General features: G+C 49.2%; 1 protein-coding gene across 3 annotated transcripts in view; it reads left to right on the top strand.

Moving 5' to 3' along the window:
- TTC39A (tetratricopeptide repeat domain 39A) overlaps positions 1-12,624 on the top strand; it is a 48,082-nt gene that overhangs the window by 13,275 nt on the left and 22,183 nt on the right. For 2 of the 3 annotated variants that reach the window (XM_032494256.1, XM_032494253.1), the window contains exon 2: positions 5,559-5,663. The exons of the other annotated variant lie outside the window; for it this stretch is intronic. In XM_032494256.1, coding sequence (XP_032350147.1) covers positions 5,559-5,663 — 105 coding nt within the window. The remainder of the gene's footprint in view (positions 1-5,558; positions 5,664-12,624) is intronic. 3 annotated transcript variants of the gene reach the window in all.

The raw sequence follows: 12,624 nt of genomic DNA, 5'->3' as shown, positions 1-12,624 counted from the left end.
CCCTCCAGGTCAATCTGCCCCTGACCCTGGTCAGTGCTATTGTAGCGAGCAGAGCAGGGGCATGGCAGCTCCATGCTCATTCCGTCACTCAGCAAGCACTCCCGAGGCCTGTTCTGGGCCCAGCTTCCTGTATGAGGGTCAGTGGAAAACAAACCAAGATTTAAATTTCCATCACTTAGAAAATTCTGAAATATTTTCAGTTTTCAGAAAATATAGCAAATAATAAGATGAACTCCATCCCTTTGTCACCAAGCTTTTTCAGATATTAACATTATGCCCCCTTTATTTCATATTCTGTTAAAGAAATAAACCATGGCAGATACCATTGAAGCCCCTGTGGACTTCTGTCTCTCCCAACTCCATTCCCTCTACAGAGGTAATCACCATCTGGAATTTTGTTTTTATCAATTCTCTGTATTCCTTTGCTGACTGTGTATAAGTCTAAAAAAATGTTGTTCTTTAAAATTTTTCTGTAAATGGGGTCATACAGCATGAATCAGTCTGCAGCTTGCTTTTTCTCACTCAGCTTCAGGTTTCTGAGATTTAGCCCTCTTGATCCTTGAAGCCCTGGTCCCCACTCTCCCTGATGTATGATATGCCACCCGAGGTAGAGACCGTCCTTTGTGTATTTATCCAGCCTTCTTGATGGACATTGTGGTGGTTCCCAGTGTCTTGCTATTCAAACAGTGAGTGTTCTTGAATGATTATCCTTTGCACATGTGTGAATGCTCTTCCAGATTGCCAGGTTCCTTGGAGCGGAATCACTGGGTCACAGGGTTTTCACACTCAATCTTGTAGAGTTACTTGGTTTCGTTAGAAAAGTAATGCTGCTTGGTAAAAGAAATGATGGAAATACATAATCTTAGGGGAAAAAATTGCTAACATTACCTGAATACTTCTTATTGTGCTTTACACTCTGTCAATCATTCTTCCCAGCAACTCTGGGAGATAGGTACTGTCATTCCCATTTCGTTGGTGTGGAAACTGAGGCTCATAGAGGTTAAAGAACCTTCCAGAGTTTCTCCAGCAAGTGATTGCTGAGTTGCAACTTGAGTCCAGGGTTGTCTGTTTTCAAAACTCCCAAAGGCCATGCTGCCTAGGCAGCACCATATCACTCCCTCAGCTAAGGAGGACTCTAGAAGCAGAGTCACAATCATATCTGCAATTTAGAAAGGTCACTGTGAAATTAACAGGTCCCCATGGACAAGTTGCCTGACCCCTGAGCCAGTGTTCTCCTGAGTGCTGGAGCAGGGAGTAAAAGCCATCTCAGACGCCAGCCTGCTCTCTGAGTGACTGTCTTCCCATGCCTCCACTGCCCCACCCCTTATCACCCTGCCTGGGATCAAGGTAGGAGGGTTTTCTATCTCCAGCAGGGACTGAGGGTCCCCCAGATCCACCCAGCTCTGCCCACCAGGCACTAAGGTAACAGCTTCCAGGCAGTGAGAAGGTGGGAGGAAAGGGGAGAGTGGGAAGCCTCCAGACCTGACACTCCCTCCCACCCTTCAGTTCTCTTCTCACCTTGGCTTCAAGCTCCCTCCTTCACTATGCTAAAGCTCCTGGTATTAGACACCAGCCATGCTCCTGGCTCCACACACCTCAACATCCCCCACTTGCCAGCGGTCACCATCACCACTCAGGAGCCCAGGAATTTATTGGCCTGGACCCTGTCAGGGTGGATTGGAGCAGAAAGGCCTTAAAGACTTGGGGACAGCCTGTGGAGAAGTGGAAACCTCAGTTACAGCGAGGGGAGGGGAAAGGTTGCTTTTGCAGAAAGTATTTCTGTCTTCTCCCAGGTTCCTGGGAGGAGGAAACCAGGTTCCTGTCTTCACTGTCTTTACTTCCTTATCTGTCAAATGCAGATAAGAGCACGCCCCTCTGGGGCTGGTGAGAGGATAGAGCGAAATAATGCAGTTATCAACTTAGATAACCTGAAGTGATATTCTTACTGTGGTGATGGGTATTTGTTAGTGCTATTATTAAGTTAGATGGGGTGAATGTCCCCAGCCTGCCTGAGCTTGCCAGCTAGCTGGGACGCCCCCACCTCACCCCTCCATTTACGGGCCTTCCAGAGCCCCTGTCTTCCCCACCTGCTGCATGACAGCTTGGGCACCCTTCCCACTGTAGTGCCGTGCCTCCAGCCCTTTGCTCACACTCTTCCCCTTCTGGGACTTCTTTCTCCACCTTGTCCTCAATTCAGGGCCATCTTTTCCAGAAAGCTTCCTTGATTGCCCCACCCTCACTTCTGGGCCTCGTCAGCCCCCAGTGATTCCCATGATCTCAACCCCAATGTCTCTGACTTTCTCTGCCTCCGCCTACATCTGTCACTTCTGTAACCCATGAGCTCCTCAAGGGCAGGCCTAGGTTTGGAGCCAGATTAGTGGGTATTTGGGGGAGGGAAGGAGAAAGGAATTCAGCCCTAGGGCTGCCCTGAAGAAGCTCCTAGTCTGGAGAGAGGTCACTGCAGACCCCCCTCATTACAGTTAAGAGGAAGAGGGGCTGGGGCTGCCAGGGGAGGGAATGTGGACCTAGGAGGTAGAACCTTTTTCTTGATGAGGGGTGGACATGGGTGTGGGGTGTGTGCAGAAATAGGAGGTAGGGTCTTGATTCTGGAATTGTTTAGAGATGGACAGAAGCCAGGACAATGGACTTGAAGCCCTGGGATGGAGCTGGTGGGCAGAAACTTGGATTAGAACCCATACTTGGGCATATGGCCTTGGCCAACTCACCTCTCCTCTGTGCCTGTCTCCTCATCTACAGTGGAGATAATAACCTCACTTCACAAGGCTTTGTTGGGGCTCAGGGGGAGAACACCCGTTAAGTGCCCAGGGCGGTAGGTGCTCACTGCCTCTTCGTTGATTCATCCAACAGAGACAATGAGCTGAACACCACTCACTAAGCTAAGCCCTGGGCCTAAAGTAAGACCCTGTTCCCGTCTCATGAAGAAGGGAGCAAGGGCTGCTTCCAGTGGGGCCTTTTAGGCCCTGGGAAGGAACATGGTGTTTATCCTAAGAGTAATGGGAAAGCAGTGAAGGATTTCAAGTCCAGAGTGGCATGGTCAGACGTGGGTTTTGAAAAGATAGCTTAGGCTATTATGAGAGGGATGGAGTAAAGGGAATAATGCTTCCAACATTCTCCCTCAAAAAAAAACTACCTAGAGGCTGGATGGGTTACAACGTACATCCTTTGAATTACATTCCTGAGCTCCCACAGAAGTAACAAATCCTCTCAAGCCAAGAACTAAGAGGGAGCTGCAATCAGGCTGGTAAATGAGATGAAGCCACAGCAACTTGAGGGTATTTACAGATTGCAGAAACCTAAGCCTTGAGTTTTAATGGCATGTAAGGGATGGGAAATAAGGTCCTGGAACTACCCAGCAACAGTATGAGGAGCTGAACTTGCCTCCTTGCCACCCCCACATGCATCTTGCATCTTCAAAGGGCATCCTCAGAAAATAGGGGCATTGACCAGAAAAAAGTACCCATCTACCTGCAAAGGGAGATGACAGTTCTGGTGGAACAGAGGCTCCCTAGAAAATTATGCATGTTGGTCTGCCTTCACACAAATTTTGGGTTTGAATATACACTACCTTTGTGGTCCTGGAAATACTGAACTAAAAAAGCAATGTAAGTGGTCTTAGGGTAGTAGTACCCCAGGTAACCTGGCTGAAGTAAATGAAAATCTTCTCTGGAGGAATGGGTTCTTCAAGATCCCTTTGGGATCAGTCAAATAGGAGCTTATGGTAAAATTGTAAAACACACAAGGAAACAAGACACTGGGAGCAATAGACACCAGAAGCAAGAAATAGCAGAATCAGAGCCTAAGAACCTAGAATGATGAGATATAGATTATAACTGATTATGTTTAAAATGTGTAAAGAAATCAAACATGGACTTGTAACAATACGTAGGGAACAAAATACTGCCCAAAATGACCAAGCAGATTTGAAAAATAAGGAAGTGGAATTTCTGGAGATGAAAAATAAAATCATTGAAATTTAAAAACTCAGTAGACAGGATACATAGCAGATGAGACACACCTAAAGAGAAGTACTGAAATGAAAGATCTAAAGAAATCACTCAGAATCTAACAGAGAGTGTGAAAGAGATGGCAAAGAAGAGAGTTAAGAGACATGACATGGAATAAAATGGGATAAGAGAGAGAGAAGAGTTAGGAGTGGGCAGGAGTGGAAGGAGTCTTCCATCAAACCTGGGTAAAGATGAGAGTGGCCAGGACTGAAAGGCACTGGGTGTAGAAGAGAGTGGATTAAGAGATCTTCAGGAGGTAGAGTTGATGGGGCTTACTGATGAAGTAGATGACGGAGGCCAGGGGGAGGGTGTGTCAAGGATGACTATTTCTGGCTTGAGAAACTTGGTAGAGGGTGTTATTTATTGAGATGGCAAAGACTGGGAAGAACAGATTTGGGAGAACAAGCAAGAATTCAGTTTTGAATACTTTTGAATACATGTTTCATTTTGCTTGGTAAGTTCTGCTGATGCATGACAGTGGAGGAGACATTAGAGCTAGGCCTTAAGATATGTTTAGAGTTTACCTGGTGGAGAAGGAACTTTTAACTAACCTTTGAGGAAAAGGATCTCCTTTCAGCAAGATTATCGAGAAGCTTTTTGGCACCTTCTCTCCTCAAGAAACCCCTTGTGAAGAGATGTTTACAAGACCATCAGATAGAACTTTTGGGATCATCTCTCATCTTTCAGAAGGGAAGCCAAGGCTCAGAAAGGTCAGAGATTTGCTCTCCTGGTCTTAGACTCTTCATTCATTCATTCACCAACTTAACCAATAATTATCAGAAGCCCATTTTGTACCAGATACTTGATGCTGGTGAAACAAGCAGTGAACAAAACAAATATTCCTGCCCTCAGGAAGCTTATACTTTAGTGGAAGGAGACAGATAATAAACACAAAAATAAGTTTAAAAAAAGTCAGAGGATGATAAGAGCTGTAGAAGTGTAAGGACTGGAAGTAGGTTGGGTACGCTGGAGGTGCCACTGGGAAGGTGACCCTTGAGCATAAAAGCCCTGGGCAGCTCTTACAGGCTGGCTGCCTGCTGTGGCCCATTGTGACAGCGCCGGTGGGGTTCTAGAGTGCAGGCCTGGGGAGGCCAGGAGCAGGCCTGGAGCAGCAGGAGGAAGGAAAGACTGAAGTGGGATTTAGTGGGTGGGCTGTGCCCTGCACTGGGGGCAGAAAAGCCCAATGGGTCAGAAGGGCCACAAAGACTCCTTTTACCCTTGTGGGAGGTAAGACAATAAATTTATTCCTGAGGCTTCCTTGCACCACCACCCCACCTACTCCATCCTCAGCCCGTCACAAATCCTTTCCACCAGCTCTGATGTCAACCCCCTTCTGCTCCCCCTCCCACATTTAGGAACACTTAGAGGTAGGTCCAAATTTTCCTTTGTGTCTTAGTACACAGTGAACAACCTGGAGGAGCTCGTGACACTCATTCAAGGACCACCAGGGAGGTCAAGTGGGCCTTGGGAGGCTCTGTTCCAGCCAGGACCAGGGTTGAGGGCTGCTGGGTCACGCCATGTCTCTTCCATCAGGACTCCTGTGAGCAGCCTCCGTGAGGCCCTGGACCAGTGCATGACCGCCCTGGACCTCTTCCTCACCAACCAGTTCTCAGAAGCACTCAACTACCTCAAGCCCAGGTGAGGCTCCAGCCCAGGTTGGGGGTGGAGGGCGCGTGTGTGCACACACACATGTGAGTATAGGGATAGTGTATCAGGTGGAGAATCAGAGGTCTTATGTGAGAGGAACCCCTTGTAACTGAATGCCTTTGGCCTTCTGAGTCACCATGACCCCTGAGATTCCTATAAAAATGGCTCAGGCTCCCCACTCCACAGCCGTGAACAGCTGGGCCTTCCCCAGGGTCACTGTGACTTCCTTCTCCTTAGGTTCTTGTGGTCTTCTCCACTTTGATTTATTATCCCCACTGAATCAAGCTCTAAAATAGCCCCTTTTTGTTATTTTCCTCTGAAGTGCAAAAACTTGCGTTGCCTTTACTCAAGCCTTTTAGGGCAATGATGACAGTAGTTTAGTCATTTCTTCTAGTGTTGACTGCCCTATTTCTAAATAATACACTTAGACTGCTCTTTTTCACTTACAACTTTTTCTAATTTTTAAAAAAATGAAATTAAGTAGAGATATAATTCACATACCATAAAATACACTCTTGTTTACTTTTTGCTTTTAAATATCACCTAATGGTTGACAAGAATTTAGCTTTCTTAGATCCCTGCCCCTCCTCCCTCCCCTCATCCTCATCCTGCCATTGTATCACAGTATTTGGCTAAATCAGTCATCAGTGTTTTCATTATTGTAATTACATAATTATGCTCATCCTAGGGACAAGTCTTACATTGTAAGATTACATTTCCTTTCTGGAATTAATAATTGACTTGTTTTTTTATTTGCCTAATTTGCTATACGTTTATCTGAACTCTTTGTAACCACTCCATCAGGTCATGAGGTTTTCCCTAAATGCTCAGACATAGCAGATAAGCCCTCAGTCCCTCCTTTTCCGGGAAACCTGTCCCCTGGATCTACTGGCCACCTTCCAGCTGCCTCCTGGAACCCCCTTTGCTTCTCTCCTATCTGGTTGGCCTGGCTTTTTCTCTCTTGTATCCTCCCTTATTTTCCCAGAGCGTATCCTCTAGAAACTCTTTCCTGAGGAAGAGTTGCACAGATAGAATCCCTCCCCCTCATAAAGGTGAAGGCATTGCTTTCTGCCCTGTTTACTGGCTTCTCCTGTAGCCCGAGAGTCCTCATTCTTTTTACTGGGCACGTTGATCTTTTTTCCTTCTCCAGAAATGTTTAGGATCTTCTCTTTCATTCCTGCAAATCAAAATTTCACAATGATGTGCCAGAATGTAGGTCTTTTCCCTTGTTTTTCTGTATTTTGGAAACAGTTCTAGGAAATTCTCTTGTATGATCCCTTCATGTTCTGTTTCCTGGGCTTTCTTTAAGTCAGATATTGGACTTCCTGGATCAGCTCTCTTCTAAGCTACTTATCTACCCCCTGCCTCAATTTCATATTTATTTATCTTTTTTTTCTCTGATTTTTAGGAGACTTTCTCAGCTTTAACATTAAATCCTTCCATCGATTTTTCTTTTTTGTGTGTAATCATATGATTAATTCCCCTAATACTCCTCAGTGTTCTCTGAATGTTCTTTTTTTGCCCATAAAACATCTAAGTTCTTGGTTTATGAGTGCACTCTGTTCTTCATATCTATATTTAAAACATGAGTGTCCTTAGGATAGGGCCTGGCACATAGCAAGCGTTCCACTGAATATTTATTGTTTTTATTAATATTATCACAGATTATTCTGTTTTTAACATATTTTATTCTTTTCCTAAAAAGTCTCAGATTTCTTTAGGTTTCTTTTTTCTGTGTAATGGGGGGAGTCCTCTCCTCATGAGGGACTTTCCTGAAGTGCCTACTGGTCCCTGGCTGCCTGTCTGGTCATACTTAAGAGCAAATTCACTCAATGACCGACTGGAAAGTCCAGGCCAAGCAGCTTTGTAATTGGTGGGATCAGCTTTGGGATGATCTGGCAGAGAGCAGACCCCAGGTGTCAGCTTCTTCACTCCTCAACCTGGACAGAGAATCCCTGGCTGCCTGAATTCTGGGATTGGGATAGGGGTGAGGGACAGGGATCCAATCATGTCTGCGGTCCACTTGCCTAATCCCCTCTTTTCAGCTCTAGGTTGTCCTCTGCCACAACTGGTGCCCCCAGACCCCTAGGGAAAGCAAGTGCTGATGCAGGGGACAGCTTTTCCCAAGTCCGCAAGCTTGGCCTGTTCAATTTCTCTAGACCCGACTGACCCACGGTTCTCCTGTCTGGGGTCAATGGCCTAGCTACTGTGGGTGTGGGGGTTCTGGGGCATCATAGCCATGAGTCTTACTACAGTCGCTTGGGCAGCATCCCCACACCTCAACTCCACCCTCTGAGGGGATCTGGGCTTGAGGTGGGGCAGGGCAGGATCTACAGCTAGAGTGTGGCCACCATCTGTGACAGGCCAAACCCCACCCTGTTTCCATCCTGCTCTATCGCTGAACAACCAGGTCCCCTCCCAGTGCTCTTAGAAGGCTCCCCGGCCTCATTTCCCTCCTGGTCATTACCTGTCTGTCCCTAAGTGGCTTCTGTCTACAACTACCCACCCCACCCTCCTTGTGCTCTCCTCCCTCCCCCAGCCCCCACCTCACTGAGGGGCTGGCTCACCTTCCCTCACCTTAGGAGGATACTCTACTAGGGGTCCTGCGGCCCAGGCCACCCCCCCCCACCACCAGAGGCAATGCCTGTCCTGAAGGAGGCACCACAGAGAGAACAGTCTTCCCGTGAGGCTAACTTTTACCTCACACGTGAGGCAGTGTAGCTTTTCTTTATCTGAACCCCTGCCCCATTCCAGAAAAGGATCTTTCTTTTTGAGTTTAAGAGCTTTCCCTTCAAACAGTGGGTGTCATTAGCACACTCCCCACCCCTTCTTGTGACAACCAAACAGTGTTTCTAGAAATTGCCAAATGTCAGAAGGACAGGGCTGGGGGTGGGGGTGCAGTAAAAATACCTCCCCATCTCTATTTAGAGCCATTGGTCTAGAGAAAAGAATTCTTGCTAAAAAATGACCTCCCCTCCACATTCGTTGCCCCTGAAGCTTCAAAAGATGCTGGGGCTCAGCTTCATTCAGTTTTCCTCATTGTACACACAGTCTCATTTCATTGTTATCAGTACTTTGCCCTTGGGGAGGAACTGGGCTCACCAAGCTCCTCCCGCCCCCACCACCCAGCTTCTGCTCTCCCTTTGTCACTTGTTAGTTAATTTTACTTCATGCTGTCTGTCCCGGAGCACTATCTCTGGAACATGATAGCTACTCCATTCATTTGATGAAAAATTGGTCATGGTTGATAGGTAGCAGATCTAGAATTCAAATCCAGGCCCCATCAGCTCCACAGCTCTGCCTTCTGGGCCATCTTGGATCTCAAGCAGGTGGAGAAGTTTACCTTGGACAGAAGGCCTCATGCCTGCCTCCTCTACCATGAGATCAGATGTGTGTGTGGGGTTGGGGGGTGGGTACAGCAAGTTCAAGGTGTGTCCCTGCACTGTCCTGGGATTCCTCTCAGGAAGGAGGCAAAGCCTCCTGCTGCTGAGAATAAGGGGCCGGGTTGCTGTGGTTGAGGAGGGTGGTGACAGGGATTGGGGAGAAGTTTCTGAGTGGCATGACAGGCCTGGCTGAGGTTGGTGGCCCCGCTTGGAGTGTGTTTTTCCGTCCCTGTGGCTGGAGGCTTCCTGCATTGCTCAGTGGCCGCACTGTGGAGAAAGTGGGCAGTTGCGTGGCTCCTGGGCCGGGGTTCCTAACCAGGGCAGCAGTGGGTTGGAAGGCTCAGCAGTGAGGGTTTTGATAACAGTGGCTGGTAGAGGAAGCTCAGGTGGGGGTAAGGAAGGGAGAACAAGCTGGAGGTAAGGAGATGGGGCAGTGGGAGTGAAGAGAGAGAGAGAGAAGGTAGGGAGTTTATGGTAGGGCAGTGGGTGGTATCACTTAGGACTCTGGAAGCAGAGCTCTTCTTGGGTTGATGATGAGGTCAAGGTGTGACCCCTAGGATGGGGTGGTTGGGCACCCATGGATGGTTCTGTGCCCTTGTGTGTCTGGCAGCAGTGTGCAGGGTGCTGGGGCTGCAGTACTGCGTGAGGCGTGGGCTGCTGTCAGTCACTCAGGGAACCAGTGAAACAAGCCGTAAGGGTGGTGCTTATACAGGGACCCCAACTCGTGTGGGTAGGGGCTGGCCAGGAAGGCTTTGGGACCAGCCACATAATTTCCATTGTGCATTGCAACATGAAAATGTGGAATCCTTTGTTCAAAGATTTTTAAGGATTATAGGATTTCAAGATGGTGACAACAGAGCATTAAACCAAGCCTGGGGCCTCTGGGGCATGGCCCTGTGTGACTGTACACAGATCACACACCTGTGAAGTCTTCCTGGAGGAAGTGACATTTACGCTGAGATAGGCTGGATAAGGAGGAGTCAGCCAGATGGAGAGCGCATTTCTAGGCAGAGGAACAGCCTGTGCAAAGGCCTGGCAGTGAATGAGGATCTAGTGTATTTGGGGAACAGAGACACTCAGCCTGGCTGGAGTAGGGAGAGCTGAGGCAGGTCCCAGGAAGGAAAGGATAGGGTGACATCAGGTGGACTGGGGATATAAGTCCCCCAGAAGGTGCTTGGGCTGGAGAGGAAGGCAGCGAGGTGGGAACTGGGGTTGGGGGACTTTCTTGAAGATGAAGGAAAGTGGCTTGGGGACAGAGGGGCTGCCTCTGCGTTCCAGCCTAGAGCAGCCTCACCCAGAGAGGTTTTCGGGAATTAAAGCCTTAGGCTGGGCCTGGAGGGAATTCCCAAGAAAGAGCAGTGGGGATTGGGCAGAGTCTATAGGCCTGATTGTGGGGACAGGAATGCCTGACAGTAGCTGACAAGGGCCTGAGCCTTGGCTACTGGCAGAGGAGGGAAGGGCTGGAGGCCACTGGGCTCAGCTAACCTCCAGGTGGCTAAGGAGTGTCACTCAGCTCTTCTGATGGCTCTTCCAGTGCCCTTCCCATCTTGACAGCTGGTCTGATGGGTGAGACCCCAGTGGGCAGCGTGTCCAGAGCTGGGTCTAGCTCAGAGGTGAGGAGATTGTTGCTCCCAGGGGTCTGGATGCCACATGTACAAACAAAAACTTTGTGGAGTGCAAACTAAACTTGGGGTGCCTTAGGTCTTGGGGTTGTTATACCTCTGTGCCCTGAATTCCAGTCCAGACCATATTTGGTGGGCCTCCAGGTAGTGGGCTGGGGAGGGGCTAGGATTTCCAACTGCAGGTACATGTTGGGGGCCTTGGGCCTCAGACTAGAAATTCCACTTTGCCTGCCAGCTGCCCAGGTGGGGCGTCCCTCCTACTGGGCTGGGAGGGTGGGGCTGAGTCCTGGGCCTGGGACCTTGTGGAGGGGGAGGGGAGGTGAGAGTTGGAGAGGCCTGAGGGGAGGGGATTCCCTGGCGGGGGGTCTGGGTCTGTGTGCTGCCAGGGAAACCCCTTCTCAATGTTTCAACAACCCTTGACCCTGGCAGGACACAGAGGGATTCAGACTCACTTTTACTGAGTATTGGCATTGTGGTCCTGGCCTGGGACCTATTTAAGCCACCCAAAGTCCTGGGAGAGAAGGATCATTGTATCCATTTTATAGAGGAGAAACTTGAGGCTCAGAGAGGTTCGCAGCTGTAACTAGCCAGGCCAGGAATCCGGCCTGTGTCTGAGGGACCTTGAAGCCTGAGTTCTGTCCCCACTGTGGGCTGTGGTCTGCTTTTCCACAAGCCACTGCCCTCAGGTAAGTGGTTCTTAGCAAAGACCTGGGAGGTGTCCTGGCAGCTACAAGGTCCAGTTTCCTTCATAAACTTTTGACTCCCAAGGATAGTATCTCCTGAGAATCACCCAGAAGTAGAAAAGCAACTTGACTTACAGAAGTATTTTATGAATAAGAAAAGCAGGAAACTGGGTAAAGTCATGTGATTTTACAAGAGAACAAGTCTATAAACCTTAGTCATCTCTCTCTCCCCTGAAGTTCCCAGCATAAGCCTGGCGCTGAGGAGTTTGGAAAATAATTAATGAGGGAGTGTAGGGAAGGGAGTGAAAGCCGCTGCAGCATCTGCTGTGTGCCAGGCGGGGTAATTCCCAGCCAGCCCAACAGGGACTTGAGTGGGCCAGCAGTATTGTCCCCATTTTGCAGAAGCATAAATCAAGGCCCAGACACATGACTCCCCCAGGTACACAGAGGGACTGGCATTGTTCCCAACCCTCATTGCCTGTTGCTCTCTGCGCACGTTAGACTAAATGCCACTCCCACCCACCACACCCTTTATTTGAGAGTCTGGGGCTATGGAGGAGCAGGGAGGCAGGAGGGGGAGGCTTCCTGAGGCTGGCTCACTGGGCGTGTCACGGTGGTGCTGAGACAGAGATAAATCCCATATAAGCTCTGTCCTTGAGGTGCCCACAATCTGAGAGAGAGCTGAGCCTCTGCTGATAGAAGTTCAGTGTGACCTGTGCCTCAGTTATAGACATGTGCTCCCTGAGGAGGGAGCCCTGGGTTCCCAGTGGCCTTTGAGGCACTTGGGGGCCTTGACAGATGAGTCAGGGGATGTGGGGGGGCATTTCAAGTTGAGGGAACAGCATGGACACAGACCTGGAGGCAGAAAAGTGTGGAATCTTTTTGAGGAGGGGTGTGTGGTTGAGTGTGGGTATAGTATTGAGTGTGATCAGATTGTGGGGCAGGAGCAGTAATGATAAGAGGATCGGGCTGGAGAGGAGGGCAGCGCCTGGGCACCGGCATTATCTATGGGATGTAGAAACCATGGGAGGGCTTAACAGAGAAGGACAGGATCACACAGGGTGGGGAGAGGCAGGAGATGGCAAGGCCAGTGAGGTCCAGGAAACAAGGAAGGGGAGGCCTGGGGTAGGGCTTGAGGATAGAACAGACCCCACAGACAGGACCTGGGCTCAGCCTGTGGGAGGTGGGGCAGAAGGCGAGAGGCAGGCCCTGGGTGCAGGGATTACGGCCTCAGGCCAGCACGCTCCTAAGCCCTTTCGGAGTC

Source organism: Camelus ferus, chromosome 13, assembly GCF_009834535.1.
Source record: "Camelus ferus isolate YT-003-E chromosome 13, BCGSAC_Cfer_1.0, whole genome shotgun sequence".
In the NCBI taxonomy this organism is placed as follows: Eukaryota; Metazoa; Chordata; class Mammalia; order Artiodactyla; family Camelidae; genus Camelus; species Camelus ferus.
Note: the sequence above shows the minus strand (reverse complement) of the source record. Positions and strands in the feature narration are given on the sequence as shown.